This window comes from Rhea pennata, chromosome 5 (genome assembly GCF_028389875.1).
Source record: "Rhea pennata isolate bPtePen1 chromosome 5, bPtePen1.pri, whole genome shotgun sequence".
Classification (NCBI taxonomy): domain Eukaryota; kingdom Metazoa; phylum Chordata; class Aves; order Rheiformes; family Rheidae; genus Rhea; species Rhea pennata.
Genome location: NC_084667.1, coordinates 38,291,092 through 38,315,605, shown reverse-complemented (window position 1 = coordinate 38,315,605; position 24,514 = coordinate 38,291,092). Strand labels below are relative to the sequence as shown.

General features: G+C 41.5%; 1 protein-coding gene across 2 annotated transcripts in view; it reads left to right on the top strand.

The window, feature by feature from the left end:
- KCNQ1 (potassium voltage-gated channel subfamily Q member 1) overlaps positions 1 to 22,806 on the top strand; it is a 373,582-nt gene extending 350,776 nt beyond the window's left edge. The window contains exons 18-19 of one of the 2 annotated variants that reach the window (XM_062576714.1): positions 20,323 to 20,529; positions 21,480 to 22,806. In XM_062576714.1, coding sequence (XP_062432698.1) covers positions 20,323 to 20,523 — 201 coding nt within the window. In that variant the 3' untranslated portion in view covers positions 20,524 to 20,529; positions 21,480 to 22,806. Of the gene's footprint in view, positions 1 to 20,322 lie in introns of both variants that reach the window. The other variant, XM_062576713.1, reaches the window with a different exon arrangement.
- The last annotated feature ends 1,708 nt before the right edge of the window (positions 22,807 to 24,514 follow it).

Genomic DNA, 24,514 nt, shown 5'->3' with positions numbered 1-24,514 from the left:
TTTCTTTTTATTCCTTTTGGATTTTTTAGGATAGCGTTATGTTTTTTACTTTTTTAATTAATTGTTTCAATATTATCAAAATTCATAATGAAGCTAAAGGCATGGAGATGTTTCCAAATTAACACAGTTTGCAGCTGCCGCTTCTTAAGATATCTCGGTACTTTGATAGGTTGAAAAAAAGTTGTGATCTGCCGTGATTTCCCATACAACACAAACTCAATCTCCTGACCAAGGTGAATAATGATGATACTCTTTTCTGTGGAGTTAACCTGCAGTGTGATGTTGAAGCTAAGCCATGAAGCACATTTTGTCTCTTATATAAACATATTTGAGGATTTATTATGGATACTTACCTGCCTCGTCTTGAGCATTGAGAGTGCTTCACAGACTTACCATAACTTTATAAGACATTTCCCATTACAAGACCGTGGCTTAATTGCTTACAGTTATAACAGGCTGACCTGAAGTTTTCTGTTTTGGGTATCTGCCTCAGACTAAAGGTTTTTTTGTGACTATTTCAGCTGAAAATTTTCAGCTGTTCCAAAAAGCGAGTTAGGAAGAGACATTTCAATTTGCCCATGTTACTGTGATTATTTTGTAACCTCACAACTGCTTTGTTGAGCTGCTCTCCTACTCCATGTTTTGAAATGGAGTCTGGAAGTTGTCCTAATTTCAGTACATTTATTCTTGTCTTAAAAAAATGAATCAACAATGAGACAAAACCCTAACTTTCTGTTTGGCCAAATTAAGAACCTCTAAAATCCTACTTCACATATTCTTAGTTAATAAAATAAAACAAAATGATTTGGTTTTGTAAGATGTCTTTTAAAGACAAAGTAATGTAAGAATATGTTGTTCATTCCTTCTTAACTACAACAGCTCTTGCAATAGTACCACTTCTTCTAGTAAGGCTGTGCAAACTGCAGGTCAGGTTTTGGGAGAAATTTGTGAAGTGACTATTTACGTTTTTTTTTCTGAAGCACGGCCCAGTCTGTTGTTTCTGGGGCTGTTTATGCAAACAACTCTGAAGAGAAATAGCAGAATCGAAACTTTATTCACCAAATAGGAAAGCAAAATATATCTGTTTTTTTCCCCATGTTTGATTTTTCTAAATCTTCAAGTAGCAAAGCCACAGGTAACTATTGTTATAGAAACGTATGTGCTTTCTAAAAGTTAGAGCCATGTTCTTCTCTGGCGCTCAGGCCCTGCATGCCCAAAGGCAAAACTTGTCTCTAATGTTTCAGCTTATAAATATAAATTTGAGTACAGTCTTGTAGCTAGTGGGCATAGGGTTAATGAAAGAAGATGATGTTGATCTGAACTTGAAAAGTCTGATTGAATTCCTAGCTTTTGCCCCAGATTTTTGCGTGTGTGAGCACAGGCAAGACATTTAATCCCTTTGTATCTCAGTTCCATATGTATAAAACAGGAATGAAAATACAGTCTTCGCCCTGCCCCCTGTTTCTCTCCCCCATTTAGCTCACGCGTTTTTCAAGGAGAGGACTATTTCTTTGTACGTGCACGTACGGCTCTTAGCCGCCGGGCTCTGACCTCAGGCGAAGCTCCTAAGAGCTATTGGGCTGTACTGGTAATAATAACAGAGCGAGGTAAAAATCGGATAGACAGTGCTGAGCTAGTACAGATTCTCCAGGATGAAATACGGTTGAACCCGAGACAGCTATTTTCATTAGAGACAAAGCAGTTTGGCAGCAAAACTGAATTTGCTGTTATGTAAGCTGACTTTACAACTTAAAGCTGTATTTTTATTGATGTCTCTTTTTCCTCCATCTTCATCCAGTTCGGTCTGTGACTGGCAGGATTTTAGAGCTGGTTCAGCGCAGTATCTACCCTGCTGCAAGCAAAGTTTAGAAGTCTAAAAAGAAGGTTTCTTTAATTAACTGAAAGCCAGAGCCCAAAGTCTACTTGATATGAAAAATAGACCAAATTATAGTGGTATTCATAGCCTGCTGGAATGGTTGGTTGTTTTGGAAAAAAAAAAATGTTTTTCAAGGAGACTTGCCAAGAAGCTGTTCTCTCAGGAAATGATAAATGGCAGTTTGGAGACTTAAGTGGCCTGTACTGTATGTATGTGTCTTAGTTACTGCTGACTCAATCATGTGCGCTCCTCATGTCTCCCACATTCGGCACACAGGGACTGCACAGGCCTAATGCACAAACTCGGTATTGTCCTGCACCTCGGGACTTCCACACACCGTCTCGGGATTGTTTTATTTGAAAACAGTGCAAATAAATTTTTACACTGCACGTCGGATAACCTGATGGTTATTATTAATTTTACAGCATATGCTAAAAACTTTGCAATTTCTTTTCCAAAACTATAGTTTTTCAGAATATATTCAGCCATGTTTTCTTTTCTTTTACCATATATTTTCCATGCAAGTTAGGAAGTTTTAGGAAGTTTAATTTTTTGGGGGAAAAAAAAATGTAAAATGGCTAGAATTTCTATTGCAGACTTGTTTTTTTAATAGAGTAAAATAAACGCTGTTTCCAGTTGTGCCCAGAAGAAAAATCTGCTTTAAAAAATGCAACTGGCAGTTGGTAACGCCAGTTCTTCCCACTGGTATGTGCAGCTTTCATTACCGCAGAGGGGTACGTTGTTTGCAGATGGATAAGCCTTTGGAGTGTTCTCTTCTATGTGCTAAAGCGATCCTCATTTTCAGGCCATTTCTATTACCTTAATCCCATTGCCATCAATAAATTTACTCCTCATTTACTCTGGGGTGAAAGAGAAGCAAATTGGGACTATTGTTTATGTAGGAGACATTGTTGCAAAACATGTCTGGTTCCCCAGCCACAATGGAGGGAAAGAGAGGTTCATAGGATACACAGAGCTAAAGGGATTTTTTTTTTTTTTTGCTAATGTCGCCTAATGAATCTGCCTGAAAAGGGTCATGCAAATAGTAGAAAAAGTTTGCATATACATTTCCATGAAAATTTATCCTGCGTGCTTGTAAATGACCCGATGAAGCACAGATGAAAGAGGCTGGAGATAATTTGATATAAAATGAATCAATTCACTACCTCGAGCCTGAATGTTCTCGTTAGAGTTCCTAGGCAGGTTGTAAAGAATTTGTGGGTTTGGTCATTTGCATCCTTGAAAACCTTTTTAGCATTCACACGGGAGGCAGTTGCGAAAACGCGGAACGCTTCAAAGCTTCCTTTTCTGCCCTCGCTCAGTTATTTTTCTGCCCTCGCTCCTGCTCTTTGCTGCTTCTGAACAAGTTCCTCTGCCGTTCCCCTTCCAATTACCGCGTTGCGCGTCGCAGAAGGGCCGCGAGCAGCGCCGCGGCCAGCCCGGACCGCACCACCTGCCCCTCAGGGCTGGCGCGCCTCTCCCCCGGCCGACGCGACGGCGAAGCGCGGAGGCTTCGCAGCGCCTTCGGCCGAAGCGAGCGCTACCTGCAGGAGCCCTCCGCCCGCCGGTGGGCCGGGGAGAGGTCTGCTGAGGAGCGTCGAGGGCCAGTACGCACCGCTGATTCGTCAAGTCCAGTATGTTGTCATTCTTGAGCTCTTTCGAAGAAAAGAAAATCAAGAAATAGCAAAAAAGGCAGTCTAGGAGCGGGCTTATCCGTCAAGCCGGCGACATCGCTGTGTGTGTCTGTAGGAAGCCTGGTAGCATATGGGGCCCGCGGGGGGCCGAGGTCCATCGCTGCGTGTTGCGCACGCGCGCTTCCGAAGGAGACCCGGCCGGCGGCGCGGTGAGGAACGCAGGCGAGGGCCAGCAAGCGGCGGCGGCCAGGCGTCAGCGCCTCCGCCGCGGGCTCCCCGGTGCCCGGCCGAGCTCCGCGAGGCCCAGCGCTGCCGGGCCTCGCGGGCAGTGAGCGGGCCGTCGCCTGGGCAGAGCTGCGGCGGCTGACGGTGGCTTCAGGCGGGGAAGAAGGCCAGCGCTGAGCTTGGCTCTGGAGCTGCAGCGTGCTTTCAGGAGCAGCAGCAGCGCCTCTGCCGCACCAAGGGAACAGCAAGGAGCTCTTCGGCTCTTCTCACCCGCTTACGAATTTTGCTTGGTCAGGCATTACTGTACAAGAAGAGATGAAAATATATATTTTAATCAAAGTCAGAAAAGTACTTGATATCATCTAAAATAATGTTAAGTTTCAGATTGCAACAATAGTAATCCAGTTACTCTCTTAATTTTCTCTAGTCCCTCAGACCTTCTGGATTGTCTCACTCACCCAGCAGTGGGGTGTTACAGTCTTTCCCCTCTCCGGTCTTCAGTGTTTCAGTAGGTTTTCAGGTTTGCTTAGTTTGAGGCTTGGTTATTTTCCGCAGCGTCCAAGCAATTGCTCCGGCAGTATAACGCTGTCTGTCTCCCGGGGTGGCTGATTTAAAACCTCTGCCACGAGCGGTGACCCCAAGTGAGTCAAGTGCATAATTCGTACAGGTGTTCACTGTACTAACAAAAGCAGCGTCAGGCTCTGGGACCGCTGTGCAAAGATTGAGTTCATGTCATTTTCTACACATGGAAAGCTTCTTTGTCCAGCACTGATATACAAGCCCTGTTTCAGTAATGGAATTACCCGAAGAATTATAAATAGACCCTGGCTACAATACGGAAGGAGAGAAACCTTGTTTTGACCTCTTGTATTCTGCAGTCCCGGCTACGCACCGCAGATACGAGCTCAGCTTTGATTGGCAATTCATGTCCTGGTACTGGTAGTTTAACCTGCAGATGATCCACAACGCCCCCCAAAATAGGAAAGAGCTGTTAAGAGTTGTACCTGGTTGAAAAACAAGGCCTATTCTGCAAGAGAAACCGGTATTGCAAAGGCATAGCAGCACGCAGAAATAGTGAGGCTAAGTGACGAGACAGCGAAGAGGTCAAACGAGGTTCAAGACACCCTGTGTTTGACATGTACTTACTTCTTCCCAAATCCATATATCTTCCTTGCTGAAAGGCTCGCTGGGAGTCCGGGCCCTGGGAGAGTAAAGGAAGTGTTCAGCACCTTGCAACACCGCATCACAAATGAGTTCGACAAAGACTGACCTGCATGAAATGCTCGTATAGAAATACTGCCCTGGAAAATGGCACTTTTTCTTAGGCCCTGTGACTCCCGCGTGCAGCAAGATGGCCTGAAGGAACCACTGTGATTTGAACAAGCTGCTGGTTAGCTAGAGGCTTATCTTGCTATTGTGCTACATGCATCGTCGTGCTGCAGCAGGGAAATAACAAGGGATCGAAGTAAGACGGTATTTGTGATGATATGTCTGTGTGTCTGCATGTCATCTGCAAGCTGGGGATTTATTAGTTTTTCAGTCAGTAGAACTGTTACATAAATAACGTGTATCAGAACAGGTCACACATGGGCTTTTGACTCGCACATGTACCCTGCAAGTACTGTCTGAGCCAGAGAGGAATAAGTGCAACCAGACCTCCCTTGCCTTCTGTGTAAATCAGCTTTTAAAGGGCACTGTCAAACCGTTGCATCGTCCTGGCAGTACATGTCCCAGCTAGGGAGATATGCTGGTGTGGTTCTGGGCGGTTATCAGGAGATGTGGGCTCTGTTCCTGACTCTGAGCCATCATTTTCTGCAGGGCGTTGGGCAAATCATTTCAGTTTCCGTTGTTTCCATTTCCTCCACTGTAATGTGTCCCAGAAAGTGTTTTGAGGCCTGGAGATCAAAAATGAAAATGTAAATACTTGGTATTGTTACCGTTTTTATTATTCCCATTGTTGTTCAGCAGGTATCTTAAAACTTAGATATATTTTGAGAAGATTATTGCTTGATTAGAAAAGATTATTTCGTGATTATATAAATCAACGGGTATTATAAAATAAAAAGGAATAACTTACACCTGAAAGGAACTGCAATGCTTGAGACTGGCTGCTGGCATTTTAATCTGTAAGGTGTTTAGTAGGTACTAGCTGATAACCTTTTTTCAAAGGTTGCAATGGTTAGGAATGAATGAAATTCTCCATTGACTAGCTGATTGGTCTATCTGTTGGACTGAAAGAGTTGTAATACTTAGCAAAGAGATTAGCAGAAGAAAGAAAATAAATAGCTCCATAGTAACCTCTTTCACTCTTTCAAAGAAAATATGCAAAGGGAAAATAAGAAACGCCTGCAGCTACACCAGTTTGTGCTGTGACACTCAGATCTTCCCACTGGAGTCTAGTTTGGTCGCTGAGGACACCTCTGAGCAACGTCCAGGAAGAAGAGGCTGCAGCTGGCACTGGAAAGCAGGGTGCTGATTCTGGGTGCTCCCTTCTCTGGGCACTGCTCTCAGTGGAGTTGCTCCACCCTAATGTCCAAGGCCAAGCTGGGGCCCCAGTGGTGATGAAGAGCTATACTTTATTTGAGAATTAAATTGATGTCTCTCATCACCTGCAGTCACTGGAGATCCCATAAGCTTGTAATAAGCTGGCTGGCTGTTCTAGATAAGGTTAGGTAGCTCCTTCTGCCACAGTGATGTTCCCCTATGCTTTCGCTCTACCCCTATTCTTTGTTTCCTATCTATAAGTTCTGTAGAGCGTTACTGCACACTATCAAGCAGATGCTGCCTCCCTTTGCAGAGAAGCTATGTTTTGTTATTGATTTAACAGGGTTTAATGCAGCCCTTACTGGTGAGGGCTTGAGGGGAGAGATCCAGCTATGTATCCCTGCTCCTCCTCTGTGCAGCTGATAACAGTTGTGATAGTGGGTGGGAGCTGAGGGGAGAGCCATCACAAAGCTGTATGCACAACACTGTCACCACCTCGGCCCAAAGGATTTCCAGCATTTCATCATGTCTAGACTATGATATGTGCTGTGCTATCTTCTGTAAAAGTCTCCTCTATCACAGGATAAAATTACAAAGCCCAACCTCTTTTTGTTTTGAGCAGTAATGATCATCATTATCTTAAGAATCCAGGCTACTGCCTATGAACCAGCAGAACAGCAAGAGATGGATGTACATCGAACATCTGGAGCTGGGTAGACCATTTAATCTACAAGCCTGTCATGATGATTAATCAGCTAGGAAAGACTGTGAGCTTTTTGCTTCCACCACTGAGCTCATGCTGCCAATTGATCCACTTCTCTGAGTCATGGCTTACTTGTCCAAATAAATGCCCAGTCTGACCGTCCTCCTTGAAGAAGCTACTGACAAAGAAAAGCACTAAGGTTTTTTTCATTATCTTTGTCACTAAATTTTTCAAGCATGTTATGTTATCAGAAACATTTATTTACTTTCAGAGTCACTGTAGCTTAAAATGTTAGGGAGAAGAGCTTTGGTATTTTAACAGACTCAAGACCAAAGGGAAACCTTCAATGGAACCATTTTGGAAAAGTTAACTCCTACAGAACTTGTTACTGGTAGCAGCCAAATGATCTGTCTCTTAGATTTCAAAATGAGCCAGGCCCCAGAAAGTGTGAGGAGATTGGCTTAAAGCCATGAGGTTGTACTGAAGGAAGAAAAAGAAAAAAGAAAAAGGAAACAAAAATCAGAGTCTTTAAAAGCTCGTTTCTGAGACATTAGTGTGCACTGAAGAGTTTTCAGGCTTTTCTCTGCAATGTGGTTGGTTAGAAGCTAAGTCTAAAAGTGGCAGCTGAAATTCTCACATAGCTGGCTGGGTTCAGAAGTTGGAATTTTAAGAAAAATGTCTAATACTACAACTTTTACAGCAAAACAATCGCATATTTTCCTCCAAATTCAGTTGGCAGAGCTGGTGAACTCCTGCAGGCATAGGTAATGAGTTTTTTGACTGAAAACCCTTCTTCATTAACAGTTGGTTGCCTTTGTTGTAGCTTTGCTCCCAGTATCCGTAAGATCTACTAGTTCTCCTTTATGAATAATGCCATGACAGCTAAGAGGCAATATCTTTTCCTTTCAAACATGGTTTCCAGTGATAAATATATTAGGTTCTAGTTCAGTACTTGGTTATTTGCCGGCTTGTGATTGATGCTATCTGCCTCAGCTTTTTGAAGTGTTCAGTAAACAAATGCAATGCAGCTTTGGGGCGTCTATAGCAGCTCTACTGTAGAGGATGCAGAGCATCTGCATCTTCTCTGTGTTGCAGTGATTTTACTGAGTACTTAGAATTGCAACAAAATTAAAGCTTCTTTATTTTTAGAATATCATGAAGGAGGTATTTCCAAGAATATAATTTCAGCAGAGTTGATTTGCTGTTACAAAGGCTGAGGGAATAGAGGGAGCTAGCAGACGTTTTATCAGAGATAAATTTCACCTCTGATCTTTGTGCAGCCCCTGGGGAGGGGGGGGGAGAAAGGGCCTGTGGAATTCTCTGTGGTTTTCTTTCATTACGCTGAGTTTTCCCATTGAAATACTGTCTTGCGTCTGCATAATTTTAAAGCTTAAAGGAATGGCAAAAACAAGAGGCGAACGGTCTGCGTTCTGAGGAGCCAACTCAAGTTAGAGTCTGCAAGAATGCAGACCTGAGTTTGTGTGTTCAGAATGGGTGCAAACTTGCCACCTTATTTATCATGAGGATTTCTAACTTTCGAATGCCATGGCCCATAAAGGACTTCTCCATAATAATATTTATCAAAATATTTCTAGTCTAATTATTCATGCTGAGCTTGTTCTCTAAAAATTTCTCTTGAAAGAATCTTTTTAAAGATTTTTCTTTTGAAAACAAATTCATGACCACATCAAACAGAGATTCATGTTGCCATTGGTTTAATTAGCAGCAACCCTCAGGGAATCTCAAAACTCACTGTTACTCTAATTGCTTCTCTCTCTCTCTCTCTCCTGCACCTCTTTTCCCCTACCATTTCTGATTGCTGCATAAGTCATTGTATGGTTGTTAATTTTGTAAGCTCATTTTAGCTATAAGGAGCTTATGTCTTTTTGCCCACATGATAACTATCAAATTGCAAATAATGAGTGGATTACAGATGCTAAAAAATGAACTGGCCGAAAGTCTTTTTCTCTCTCTCTCTCTCTTTTTTTTTTTTTTTTTTTTTTGGAAAAGCCAGCTGAACAGCTGAAGTCATCTTGTTGTTTAACATTTCAAGAGAAATAAAAGCAAATAGTAGTGCCTTTGCCTTTCTCATTCATGCCATGCCATGCCATGCCATCCCACCCCATCCCACCCCATCCCACCCCATCCCATTGTATCCACTGCTAATATTTTGCTGTTCATTAGAATCTTCTGTGTCTTAAGGCACACTGTAAACTTTTAAAGCTGTTTCATTTCATGCAACCCCATCTCACCCTCATCCTGTGCACAGTTTCCCAAAGGGACAGCCAAGGAAAGTCCCGTCATCTTCTTATCCTATGCCTATGACACCCATAATCTTTCTCTCCCCTTCTGTGCTACAGAAAACATGTTCTCTTCTCTTCCCTTTCCTTGCCTTGCTCCAGTGGTATCCACCCTCACCTTTAAGATATGCATGAGGTTAGAGAAACCCTATGAATCCCTTTGTGAGTGCAAGTACTCCAGTTGCTATCAAAGTAACAGTAACCAACCTTTTCAAAACCAACTCTTGATTTTTGGGTGCCTGGCTTGAGGTCCCTGGCTTAAGGGACCTGATGACAGCAGGTTGCTAAAAGCAGTTTCCTCACATTGGACAAACTCAGGCACACTGCAGCTTTTCACTACCAGTATTACTTCCTTGAAGCAAGACAGGAGCCAGAAGATGATGATTTTCAGAGCAGTAGCAATGGCGTGGAACAGCACAGCACTGCACTGCAGTAACTCAGGCTAACTCTCATTTGCAAGCTTTGGGTGGACTGAGCTTCCTAGTTCTCATTTCCTCAAGGTTACTCCCTGTGAACAAAGTTATGAAGAGTGCTGTGAAATGCTTGAACTTGTGCTTGTCTATCTGCTTTGTGTGGGGATGCAGTGTCATTACCGAAGGAGGCAATTAGTTTCTATTGTAAGACAGGACTGGGTCTGCCATATAGTCCATAACCTGTTGATGTGTCTCATTTTCTGCTCCAGCTAGAAAAACCAGTGCACCAGGTCTGGCTTTCTTCCCTTTGAAAAGGAGTATGGATGCCCCATTTCAGTGAAGTGTGAAACATAATATAAGCAATGCTGACCTAACTCAATGTGATGCATGACATGTTTGCTTTAAAAAATAGCAGCAGTCTCAAATCTGTTTTGAATTAGGAAAAGTGTTTGAGAGAAAGAAAGGAAAGAGGGAACCATTTCTTAGCAGGCATCTGAAAAAGAGCAGTTCGGAGGAAGGAAGAAAAATTGTCATGCAAAACTGAACAGTTAGAACTGAAAAATGTATTTCTAACACTGGGGACTATGAATGTATATCTCAGTCTTTGTTTTTTAAAAATAAAATCTTGGCAGCTTCAGTGCCTGCTATGATGATCCAGAACTGGAAGAGCTACTCAATGGTGAAATTATCAGCAGTATTCTGGCAAGGAGTTATTAGTCATAGTCCCAGTATCCTACAAGAATAAGAGCCAAGGATTCAAGAAACAAAACAGTCCACTTTGGAGAGAGGTCAAGGATTAGTCAGTTTTTGTTCTTTTTAATTGGTGATGGTGGTAGGGGGTTTTGGTACAGATTTCCTCTTTTTTTTTTTTTTTTTTTTTTTTTTTAATGGAGAAACATTTTGGACATTTTTCTGTAGTTTGATCTTTTACTCTTTCTTAACCCTAAAGTGTTGTAAATATGCCACTGTTCCACATTTGAAACAGGAATCTGCAGCTAGGAGAAAGCTGCTGTCCGATAGCCAAACTTCCGACAACAAAAAATGGCGTGAGATTCAGAGGCGGTGCTGCTGCGGCTAAACCCGCAGAAAGAGCCCCAGGAGGCAAGCACCTGGGGCAACTGGCCTCACATCTGTGGGACTGAACTATCTGAAGCATATATGTGCCTTTTAGCTAAGCAGAGAGTCATTCTTGCTCCTGCAGAGAGGTACCAGGGCGCTCAGCAGGCAGGACACAGCACAGGGACATTTCGGTGAACAAGGATGTCAACTGGGAACCAGCAGCCAGTCAGCTTTCAAACCTGTTCTCTCATTAGGAGACAAATAAGTGTTTGGGGGTTTCGCTGAGATCTTAAGATCTGCCTAGCACAGGGGAAATGATTTTTAAAGTTTTATTTGAGCTCTCCCTTTCAAGCAGCCACTTTGTGATAGCAATAACCATACCTACTTACTTCAGTGCGGTAGGGTATATGTATATGGACACTCCCACACTGCTTTGGATATAAGATGTGGTAGTTAATGCCATTTATTCTACCACTATACCCAACCCATGACATAAACATAAAGAATTTTTTGTTTGTTTCTTTGATCAATACTTCCCTTATCCTGCTTGTTAACTCAAGCGTCTTTGACATCCTCCACAAAGCTACATTTCAGTTTAGGCATAAGTTGAGAAACCATTTCAGATGATGGTGCTAGATGGATGTCTGGTCATTTTGTTGGTAACTTCTCATACGTTTGCTATCATTGATTCACTTGTACGAAAAGACTGTGTCTCTTGCCAAGGTTGTGTCTTATTTTTAAATGGAAATGGAAGACAGTTGTGGCTGGTCAAGGAGATATTATTTCCTGAAGGTGAAGCTATAGAAAATGAAGATGAGCAAATTCTTGAAAAATTCAGAGTATTCAGTTAATAGGATAGGGGAATTTTATATTGTTTAGTAGCTTCTGATAAAAGTTATATTTAGAGACAAGCCCCCTAAAACACTTTGCTGGCTTTAGTCAAGGAGACAAAAAGATTTCAAACTTGTTTGATACTCTATGAGTTTAGAGGAAAGGGTTAAAAAAATAATCTCTGACCTTTATAATATTTTATTTTAAAAAAATGATGTGTCCTGATGCTGTGCTGGGCCAAAGACTGTAGATTTTGGAAACTGTCCTAACTTGAAAATTTCCATGTGTTTTAAGTCTTGTCTCATTTATCTGCAAGAGTTGACCACAAATTTTAATTGCTTGGCTATAGCCCTCTGGATGCCAGATAAATCTGTGAGCATTGCACACATCTGGGCATATATTCAGTACTGTGAGGTCCACAAGGCAGGCTGGGCAGTTTGGGGAGGGATTAGCAATCAGAGAGGCTTCTTGCCCCAAATTTACACCTAGAGTTAAATGAAGATTCTCAGGAAGAGCTAACTTCTAACTGTTTGGGCATTTTAAACAAAACAAGTATTTTTAAGACGTTAACAACAGCAACCAAAATGCTGAGCTAAGGCCACCATTCTCAACTCACTTGTCTCAAGTAGTAGCAGCATTTAATCTCTATTTCTGCCCATCTCCTCCATCCGTTTTCGTCTTGGGCCTCATTTCTATCTTGACTAGTGGGATTTTAGGTCATCCAATACTGACTTTTTCATCTTTGGGCCTTCTTAGTCCTCTCCACCTGTAAAATAACCACTGCTTCAAAATCTTTCCATCTTTTGAGATCTTGCATCCTGTAACAGTCCATGGCCAAGTAGGTTTCGCTCTTGCATGACTAACTCCTCCTTCTGGCAGCGTCCTGTTGACCTCCTCATTAGAAGCAGAGGTATTCATTTTACCTTGGTTCCTTTAGTCAACCAGCAGGTAATACCCAGGTGATTTTACGAAGGAGACAGGTAAAACCAGAACAATTTGCATGTTTGAAAATTTTTATTTCTATTTGTCTTTCATAATTTTTAAGTCCTTAGTAAGTGTTTTCTCTCTCTCTCGTCCTTTGTTGTTGCTGCTTGTTTCTTTGTAGGTCTTCTTTAATTATTCTTTCTGAATCTGAAGGTTTTCCTGCTACAGATCAGAAGCATTTATTCATGTAAATATATGTTGATGAGATTTGTGTGAGCGGCTGCAAATAGTCAAAGATACCTGTGAAAGTTTCTGTTTCATTGCACAGTATCTTCCTCAATTACTGCTGTTACTGAAAGCTGTATCTTAATTTTTATCTTGGGAAAAAGTCATAAAAGAGGCAGTTACAAAAACATGCTGCGTGTATCTGTGCTGGATAATATATATACCATATTTTATGCAAAACACACATTCCTAGTACACACTACTTAAATGGCTTTTTCATATCCCTTTTTTGAGTTTTTGACCTGTCAGAGCAGGTCTCCTGTTATTGTCACGTTTGAATAGAATTCAAGGGAGACTCTAATCTGAAAAATGACATTGTAATTGTAATCTGTTGAGAAACCTGGATCTAAGTCCGTGCTTTTCCAAAGACTCTGCCATGACCTTGAGCAAATGTTCACATAGTGTCGGTTTGTCTTATTTGTCCATTAATAAAGCAGGAATAATGCTTAGGAATAGTAACGTATAGGAAAGCTCTAAAGATAAGCAAGAGGCAAATGGGTTGGTCCAGTGTTGTGGTAATGGGATTATGTGTGTGCCTTGAGTAGGTTGACTTACTTACATTGTCATAAATTGTATCAGAGGCAGGCCCTGTAATTTTTCATTATGTTTTCTTGACTGTCTCATATGGTTTCCTTTCCCAATTTCAGTGAAAATAGAGAATGTATAAATCATCCCTGTAATTTCTCCCATTTTCTATAGCTCGAGAATATGGTACCCTAAAGATCATGCTGCACAATCGGAACAAAATACTTCAAACAAGCAAAAATTACTTTAAAATGCCAAAAATGTTATAGTCAAAAGGCCACATGCTGGTGTGCAGTACTTTCCGAGGAAGTAGGATTTTAATTAGCAGATTTACCAATTTGTTTCATTTTTCAACATAGTTAAGAAAAATATGGGACACAACAATTTCTATACAGTGCATTAGGAATTTTCTACATCAAGTAAAGTCTTTTTTAATAGCAGTTCAGTCTGTTATTGAGATAACGGCCGGTGAATCAGAGCCAATGTCTGTCCTATACATCCAGCAGAGCCTCGGTGGCGAGGTCTGACCCTCACTCAGTGATTCTGAAGCTTTTTCCCAGTCTCAGCTCATTAGTTTCTCATGTTGAAAGCAGGCAGTGGCACACACTGATTGATGGAGAAACATCAGCAGCTATTTCAGGGTTACTACTACAAGAAATAAGCTCTAACCCCCTTTCAAACTTTTGAAAAGTGTGAGAGAAAAATTTTACCATAAAAATACGGAGCAAGATGACTCCAGCAGCAGTCTCAGTTTACTGAAAAAGAAATATTTTTAGTATCTCAGAGTGAAGAAGAGCTTGGCAATGATAGCTTTATGCAGGAGAGCTAATTTTAGAGCACAGTGTGCAGCAAGTACCTTTCTTTCCAAAGATGCTTTCGTTCTCAAAGATAATCAGTTTTATTTGTCGGTTAATACAGTGGTTCTTAACATTTTCATTGACTAGAAAATGACTTGTTACATCCAACCCACAAAACCCATTAATTTTGTTCCTCAAAAGCTCGGCCTTTTATTTTTCTAACAATAATCTTACATTAAAGTGAGAGTGTTTCCTCAGTGGCTGTACTTCCTCTATCCTTCCCCCAGACACCACACACACGCTCCCTTCTTTGGACACCTCTCAAGAGAAAGCACAGACAGTCTGGAGGACAAATCTTCCTTCATGCAGATTACTTGCTCCTATAAACACCTCAGTGACTGGTATATAACCTCCAGCAAGAATTCTGCCTAATCTCTGCCACCAAAATAAACACATCCAAGCCAGAAGCTCTGATAAGAGGATTCTCGAGAGTCTGGGGTCTTGGGTACTGTTAATGGAAGAAAGACTGTTGCCAATATTTTTGGAAGATTGTGTACCTCAACAGAAAAGCTTTCTTTGAGAATATTGATATTGCTGCTCTGTCCTGCCATTATTGCAGTTACAGAGAAATTTTTAAAATAAGTGCCCTAAAAAATTCTTGTCCCTATCCTTGAAATGCTTAAAAAGCTGCTTATGTATGTTCCCGGACCCTCAAAACTAAAACATTAATTATTAGTAATAATGAGATACCAAACTGTGTAGGGACTTAGAATAGGAACCAGGGAAGCCGCTCTCTGAAACTTCTTCAGATGTTCTCAAGAATTAGGCTGCATCCTGTAAGATTTATAACCACACCTTATGGAGAGATGTTTAGCCTGAAGCACACGCGTTGTTTTCTGAAGTACTGATTGATACCAGTCCTTTTCTTCATATCATTGCTATTAACAGATATGGTAAGTTATGATAAGTTCTGGAGTATTTTTTGCATCTTATCTTTTTCTTTGAGTGAGCCATTAGTGTGCCTGAAGATGTTTTTGTTAACCAAAAGGACTTCTGTGTGAGAGTTTTTCCAAAATGGGCAGCTAGCTCATTTCAGAGTATAACAGTGAATAGCAAACAGGGAAGGGATTCAGAGTATGCACGGAGGAAGAAAGCATAATTTTCTTTCCGCAGAACTGTGACACACTAAAGAGCAACAAGGTCTTCTTAAGAGGTCATTAGCAATGCCAAATAGATGAAGCGCTCCCCAAATATCTTCAGTTATTTTGAAAAGTACCTTAAAGAGGTAATTCTCTTTAAACTGAAAAGCTACACTCAGGAATTAATGCTACTTAGGATAAACCAGGGTTGCAGAATTGGGAGTCTAATCTTTGAAAACTCTCTGAAATTTATCTTTATCACATTTTCATTCAGCCAAGTGTAGCTTGCATTCTTTTTTCCCTCTTGTCTTTTAGCAGCTTTACGCTCGTCTTTCTGTGTAAAGAACAAACACAGTCCACCTGAATCCACTGAGTGAGCACTATGTATAAACTGTGCTGCTAAAAAATGTCTTGAGTAAGCACAAATTATTTGTTTAATCAGTCAGCCGTGTTAAGAATATAGGTAGTTATCCACCACCATTCTGTCCAAAGGGACAATAATTTTTACTCTTAACCATTTTTAAAATGTTGTAGTTTTGCTTTGGAACCATTTCTAGTCAGGGAACTAGAAATGCAGAAGGAAGGGCAGGTAAGACAGCTTTAATAACCCTTATCCCTCCAGATCATAAAGCAGCGCTTAGCATAAATTCTTGGTAATTTGTAGTTGACTAGAGTCATAGAATCAGTAAGGTTGGAAAGGACCTCTGGAGATCATCTAGTCCGACCAAAGAGTCTTTGTGACCTAAATTATGGCAATCTCCAAGTTTTATCCTTGGGCTTCCCCACTGTCCTGAATATCCATAGCTGAAAATATCATTCCCTTCTGCTCCATGGTTCTAGCTGCCCTTGGCCCTTCCCAGCACATCCCTGTGCCACATTTTGGGAACGAGCCTTCAGAATTACACTTTGTAGTTCTCCTTCATCGCAGTGCAAGAAGGAGGCTCTCCTCCAGCTGTCTCTGGGTACTTAAAGCGACCTCTGCATCCCTTTGGCTTATCATTTTTTAAAAAAGGAATCATATCATATCATATTCTGAATTGTACCATAGATTTGTTATGGGTGCTTAAATTACAAAACATTTGAAATGAATATAGTGTAAAAATCTGTGGAATCTTAATAGATAAATTGCTCTTTATTTTGTTTTTCTCTGTTGTCATAAGAGCAGTCTCTGTCTCATTCACTAACACCTCCTGGAATGCCTTTGATACCTTCATAAAAGCTGGCATGATATTTTATATCTAGCTGTAGAGAACTGCTTTTCCTGAAAACATGCCATAAGAGGACCTTGTAGTTCACAGGAGCTATGTCCCTGCCCTTAGTGAACAGTATGGGACAGCAGCATGATCATGTGCTCCTGTAGGGATAACGAAAAACTATTCCGTAATGTAGCCACCTTTGTTAGTGATGCACAGTTTGAAATTTGTGCTCCAATCTTTCAGTCTTTGGGCAAAACTATTTTGGGTTTTTTTTTTTTTTTTGATTTTTTTTTAGTGTACTGTATGGGTGTGATTTTTTAAATTCATTTCTAAGAGCTAGATTCAAAACTTAACTTTTATCTGCTTCTCTCCATCTGGGCTTAATCTATGCCCTTGGATCTTTTAAAGAAAAAGTGTTTTTGGAGGATGGAAAAATGTTGTTTGCCTACAATATTTGAGTAAGACTTTGTAATAACCATAGAGTGTAATTGCTGAGGAGTCTCAAACATCGCTTGTTTTGCCAAACAACTGCAAAATTCAAAGGAAATGATTTGCATATCCAGAATTTGATCAAATGTCATAGTTCTAATAAAGCATATATCACCTAAAAAGAGCTTACTTTCTCCTAAAAGAAACAAAATCAGTCTGAGTTATTTTTATACATAATTAACACTGTTTGCTGTTTTAAGTACCAGGATCAGAGTTGTCCAAAGCAGTTAACATTATAGCAACATCAGCACTTTTACTATTTGCTTTGCTTTTATTACGTTCTGGCATCATAGCTAATTTCTAATCAAGTAAATGTGTTTGAAAGTATAAATCAGGGGAGATGATACACTTCTACACGCAATATGTTAAATACATACATCCAATTTAATAAAAAGGATATTGTACACTATGACATTTTTTCAAGTGCATGCAATTATCTCTGTAGGAAACAAGTGAATGGTATTTTTCAGGATGTGTGGTAGTATTTGGAGGACAGAGGAACATTGGGAATGCTAGTATTCAAGGCTGTTCACCAGCAAGCCACTTGTTCTTGTACATCGGAAACCTGTGATGTCAGTAGAGGTTGCCTTCTGATGGTTTTTCATTCTGTCTTTAAAATGTACTGGTCTCATAATTTTAATAGAAGACACCTTTTTGGCAGGATCAAGCGTGGGGGCCCTCATCCCATTCCTGTCTTGTTTGCAAATGTCATCTTTTCTGATCTAGCCCTAAGAATCATGAGCAAGGCAACGTACAGGAATTTAAACCTCTCTTTCCTGGTAATATCCAAAGAATGTGTTACTATTTGAGATTGTCAGCTCAGTCCGAGACTGATCCAGAGCCCACTGAAGTCACTGGAAGGCTGCGATTGCCAGAAACTCCCACTGACTTCAGCCTGTCTTGCAGCAAGCCTTTAATGGGCACAGAATTCCCCAGGAAATGGTTTTCTTTATTTAAAAGCTAAACTGATTCTACAACGGTTAAACACAAGCAGCTGTCCGTAGCCCCCTGCGCAAATGCTGCTTTGTGGCTTTGCAGGCATACACAGATAAGCGGGAGCGTGGAAGAAGGGCTTCGCTTTTTATCTCATATGGCTCAGCTCAACAGTAATTAGCTTCTGCCTCTGCTTCTGTGGGCCTCCTGCACTGCACAGCTGCAGCAGCCAAACCGTGCTCCAGAGAAAAAATTAGACAATTATCTTTGGGAATTTATTTCCTAGCAAGAATATTCACATCTCACTTACGCTCCAGTACTTCATCACCAAGATGCACAGCTGTTGAAGGACTATCCAGATCTCAGTCCAATCTACTGTCATGTTCAATAGCCCATCATTGCAGGAGTTTCATAAGTACACATTTTCCAGATACATCTTCAGCCTGTACTTCCTCTGGTAATCAGTGTATGGAGTCAAAATTTTAAAAGAAAAATCCCCTTGTTACTTTAGAATAATTAACACAAAAGACATTTCAGCAGAAAAGTTGTCCTTCAGACTCTGGAGGCAGCTAATAGTGGGCACTCTTCCACTCTGTGCCTTCCAGCACGGCTATCTCACGCAGCCAGTAGCACCTGGGCAGTGGGAGATGGAGAAATGAGGTATTTTTGCAGGCTTCACTAGCAACGATTTGTACTGTCATGCTTAGAACATTCTGCGTTTGCCATGTCCAATAGGCATCATTAGTACAAAGCGTGCCTTTTTTTAAGGGACTGCACAAGTAGGGATGAAATCAAAACCTGCTGATCTGCTCCATTTTCCATCTGTATTTCCTTCTAGCAATCCTGAATTTATGTGTTCTTGAACTTCCTCATTTTAAGAATCTCATCTTTCAACAACCATTTCCATCCAGAATTACTAGTGTTTCATGTACCATCTAGGGTGCTTTGCCTAATGTTTTCAAAACCAGCTGCAAAGTATAAATCTCTGGCACCTCGTATTTTTAAATTACTATATCTGCTTCCCTACCAGTTGTACAAAGTGTCTGAAAAAAACAGCATTTTCTCTACAGTGGAAAAACATTTTAGTCTCTGCTGAAATCCTCCAGGTTTGTTGATGTTCTGCTTAGCCTTACTGTCTTTTACTATCCTGTGTGATACTTGGATGATAGCCAAGCACATATAAATTGCTCCCACTCATGCTCCTTCTAGCAGTTTTATGTTCTTTTCACTACTTTCTAGCAGATATTTTAGGCAGCAATTTAGTCCTATCAGTTCTTCTGCTTGCTTGCTTTCCCCTTTGTAAAACACACTGCATCTTTTTGCCTGCAAGCTTACTTTGTGTTTAGGATCGCTGCGGATCACTGGATCTGAGACCACAATGGCAAAATCACGGCTTTCTAGGCATGCAGGAGGGCGTAAGAGGGCATGGGGCACAGTCTCAGTGCCCAGCTTCAGAGCCGCCTGCCGTCTGGGAAGGTCCCTATTCCTTTGGCAACGCTCGCCTGCTTGCCGTGCCCTTGGGCAGCACGTTGAGCTCTCTCCATGCCTGGCTTTAAGGCCCAGTTTGCCTCAGCATAGCTGCGTCAGAGCAGAGAGGAGGTGTCTCATGCCAGCTGAAAGGGCTGGTGCAGATTACTTGAGCGGAACATGCAGGAAACCAGAGACTGAAATTGTGGAGAAACATTTAGTTCTTGGTTTTCCTCTGCGTATCCCACCTCAGCTTTGGACAAGCCCACAAGCTAGCCTCTGTTATGCATCCTGATTTTTCATTATGTTTGCTCCTAAAAATTAGAATAAAAAGCAGAACAACAAAACAGGAATTAAATAATTCAAGAGGCTTCTGTCCAAAGGCAGAGGAAAATCGGATTATGGATTGAGGCTGAACCTTCCCCCGCAGCCTCCCTGTTAGTTGTTAGTTTTGACCCCTCGTAGAAGAGTTCCTGGGCTGCTGTGAATCATGTAATGTGGCCCAAATGTAACAGAGAAAGCATCAGTCCAACCTGGCTTATAGCTCATTAGATCATTGCATGCAGAGCAGATACTTACTGTAGCACATTGATATGATTAGGGCATACAAGCATGTCAGAAGTTTGTAGTGTTTTAAAAAAATGTGTTCACAATAATAACAAATAACAAAAAAAAAAAAGGAAAAAACACAACAGAAACTCAGTTCTGGTACTAAGTTCTCTATCCCAACACAGTGTTGATAGGAGGAGCTTACACTTTGAAAGCCCAACTGGCATGCATTTATTCAGGTATAAAATGACTGTCAAAGCACATACCAGAGAAGAGTATTAATGGGCCTCTCCTCATCCAACTCTTCTACGTCTGACCTATTGCAATAACTTTCTAATGATGTTTCATGAACGGTGAACATGCGGTGTTTTTGTAGAGGTTGTTGCACTGCTAATTAAGAACAGCATCATTTTCATATCTCATTTGTATTACATGGTTCGTTGCAATTTTCTCAAGTGCTGATGCTAAGCAAACTTTCCCTTTGCCTTTGTAGGTTTTGCAGATGGACCAGAAACTGAACCTTATTACAGATATGCTGCATCATCTGGTTTCCAGTCAACAGGGTGGTCAAGGCAACATCAGAGCATCTCAGAGAGGCAACAACGTTAATTCAGATCTTTTCCTCCCTAATAACACTCTGCCGACCTATGAGCAACTGACAGTGCCAAGAAGGAATCAAGATGATACCTCCTGATGTGGTGTAAGTCCAGGCTGGGTTCATCCCACCTTTCTCACGTAAATGAGACTGAATGTTGTGAATCTGGAAGGAATTAAGTTCATCAGCCATCCAAGAAAACACAAGACTGTTGCATCTATACCGCTAGTCTCAAATACACTCTTCTGAAAGTCGCTCTAATAGACTAAGGATTGCCAAACTGTTTTCTACCAGGCTAAACTTACTGAAGTTTCATGTTGATTTTTTTCAAGAACAAACGATCGCAACTCGTTATTTCTTGGAAAGACCAAGACAATGTAAAGAGAGGCAAAACTGCAAGGATTTAGAGCTCCTTTAATAATAATAAAAATAGCAATAATAATATTCTAATAATACTTGAACTTAGATGGAAAATGTGCATTCTGTTTATGAATCTGCAGATAGCAATATATTTCTGCTACTACGGTTTTTAAAACAAAATAGGATAACTTATGTTGGTTTTATTGTATAAACATACCACTAACATTCTAGAGAATGACAAACCACATACTGAATGATTTTCTTTTTCTGTTTTATTTTAAGGTTGCTACATAAACAGTTATCAGATAATGACCAGATTTTTTAAATCTGTTTTTCTTCAGGGAGGAACTAATCCTTAATCTGGAACAATGCTATTTATAGTGGAAAGCGCTATAGATTTTTTAAGGTATCAATTTTTCCTGGGGAGACAATAAAGTATTACATAGAGAAAATGATTCTACTTTCTAGAAAGCTGCTGCCAAAGAATTTATATATAAATAGAAAACACAGTGGTCTGAATGTGCTTGTCCTGAAATAGCTTTTAAAAATAAGGCTTACTACTTCTTAAACCTATTCTTTTTAGCTTACACACTCCAAAAATAGTACAACAGCATACATGCAAAAGTCTGAAGTGCCTGGACTTGCTGGTCAAGTGCTTGAGCTGGCCACTTATTGCATATCCATAATTCTTGCAGGAATCGAGGCCCCAATTCAGGAAAGCATCTCCCATCCAGACAGCATATATGGCAATTTGAATAGTTTCCTGAATAACGGCTTGAGAAATTCAACTCCTTACAAGAGTCATTTGATATAGAAGAGTGCCAGCCCTAATTCAGAGGACCAAGGGCCTCACCTACAACCAACAGAGTTAAACCACATTACCCCACACTATAGTTGCATTGAAAGCAGCAGTGCTTGGCTTAGTGTGATTTTTCACATTCACAACGTGAGCAGGATTTGGGCTTTGATTGCCAAGGCTGAAATTCATTCCATGAAATAGTCAGCACCTGTACCATATACACCCTGTTTTGAAGGAGGAATGTTTCTGCAGTTGACAGAGTGACAGGAAACTGAGGATTGCGGAGCAGCTATTGAACTCAATTTAATAACGGTAGCATATATTGCTGGCAAGAGAAGAGGGAGCTGAAGACGGCTTTGTTGGTTCTTGCGCTCTGAGCATCGTGCATGCCCCACGCGCCTCGCTGCCCTCACTGCGTGACGGTGTCTCCCAGCCGTCCCGCTCCCGCCCGCGGCGGCAGGCGGCAGCCGCGGCTCCCTGAGCCCCACCTTGCCTGTGGGGTCCCTCAGCAGGAAAGCAGCAGCAGGTGACGCCTGCGCCGAGGAAGCAGAGATCCTTTCCTTAACAGCCTCCCCCTCCACGGGGCGCGTCTCACAACCCCGCACTGCCCCCCGCGTGGCCGGAGATGCGGGCACCCCCGGCTCTCCCTCCCCGCGCCGAGGAGCGCTCAGCTGCTGCGAGTTTAGGAAGTTGGGGAGTCTGTAAGTTCCACCCTCTAGTGATGTATGTAAAAATGCAAAATTTAAATGCTTGTTTGAAGGAGAGCAGACTTAAAAATAGTAAAAAAACCTGGAAAGACTAATGCCCTAAAGCCTCGTAATTTTGCAGAGCAATTAATGTCACCAATCTTTAATATATGTGAGCAGTCTGAAATACTGACGCGTAATGAACAGACCTCACGGGCAACCTTTTCATAATACTGCTTGTATTCCAGTACTGCATTGTTTTAAACATTTCATCTATTCCGCTTGTACTGCAGAGAACTGTATACTGTATTTAATTCCACAGATTATGTTAAAATTGTCCAGTCTTGCTGCTGTACGGTAGATAAATGTTAAGGGTGTAGAAATTTACAGACATAAGCAGGGATTATATCTGGGCATTATGTTTTATAGAAATCAAAATTGTTGTGATGATTTTGAACATTTTTTAAAAAGAGCTTTGCTATGTAATTTCAGGTTATCAATCAGCCTCTTAATTTCCTAATAAAATTCAGGACAAGAGTGCAATGTCTCTGTTCATTCTAAAATTCAGAAACTTGGTACACACAGAAAAGTTGTTGGCTTTGCTTTTTTCTTTCTTTCTTTCTTTCTGTGAGCTCACTGTACAGTGTATGGATGCCTTATTGGCCATACAGGATGGGAGAAGCATCCTCAAGCCTTCTCCTGCGTCCTTGCTAGAAAAAATAAGAAAACAGGACTTAATCAGTTGGGGTGGCCCTGGGGAAAAAGATGTGCATTTTAGCTCATGCTAAAAGCAGCCATGTGCATGTATTTGTAAAGCCATTGCATTGATCAGAAAATGCATCCATTCCTACCTGCTTGTTCCCAAGGTTGCCCCTACATTTTCTGTTTGGCAGCTAAGCTCTTTGATAGCAATATGGCATAACAAGCACCTCATGCAAAAGATAATTTCACATTGTTGATGTATTAATTCACACAATCACAAGCACCAGAATCCTCCAAATAATCACTTTTCAAAGATTTTCAGATCTAGTGGCAGGTTGTTTCAAGGTCTGTGATTCCAGGTTGGATCCAGCTGACCTTTGCAGAAACAGTGCCAGCTCTCAAACCTGCTGCTTCATATCCAATAATCCACCTCATCCAAAGATCAAGAAGATCCATTTTCTGAAGGCTGAAGGCTTTCTGAAAGACTTTTCTTGACAGTAAGTAAGTACCTTAATATATTCCTTTCACAAGCACATGGTGGGACAGCATGGAGCTGTAAGAGACGCAAAGCCTTAATTTTATACTTTCCTATCCAATTTTTGTGAAGCTTCTTAAAACAAAAAGGTGTCTGAGGCTGTAGTCAGAGGTCTCTTTCTCAGGGCAGATACTGGGCCTGGCCCCCTGGCCCTGCCTAAAACATGCTAGCTGCCAGCTGGCTGCCGGGCCGCGGTGGGGTGTGGGTGGGCGCTGTCCCAGAGGCAGCAGGGCAGGTAGGAAGCCGGGGAAGAAGAGAGCAGGAGAAACACGGCGCTGCCCTTTAGCTCAGCTCAAGCTGATGATGGCAGTACACCCTTTGCCTTGGTCAAAAGCAGAGAGTGCAAGTTTGCCGAAGGCAAAGTGAATGGAAGAAAGGTTTATTTTTGTGCAAGGAGGGAGGTTTGAAGATAAGCAAAAGCACGGGCTGCTGGCTAGGGGCTGGGTTGGGATTCAAGAGACAGAAGCGCTACTCCTGGCATCAGCATTAATCTATAGCATGACCTTAGGGCAAGGCATTTCACCTGTCGGACACGTCTGGTTCCCTGTCCCCTCCCCTCAGCCTGCTCCGAATTCCCCAGGACAGGGACTCCCTCCTGCTCCGTGTTTGTTTGGTGGCGAGCCCAAAGGGACCTTGGCTTTGTGCATTTCAGGTGCCACTTTTATATTAATGATTAACACTGAGGCAAAGGGCATTCGCTGGGCTGGTAGGTGCCCAGCCTTCGTTACTGCATGCCCTCCACCGTATTCGGAGGGCGAGGAGCTGCAGAGCTTGAAGCGCCTGCTGCCAGACTCACAATTACAGGATGTTGGTTTTTAGCTTCCCTCTGACATAGGACCTTACAAAAGAAGAACAAAAGTCCAGACATCACTCATTTTCACTCTTGTATTTTAAAGTAGCCTTGCTTCAAATAATGTAATGGGCCAGTGCTGTGCTCAAATACTAGCTGAGGCAGAAATAATTTGATGTATTAGTCAGCAGATTAAATAGCCATTTTAGTGCAGCAAG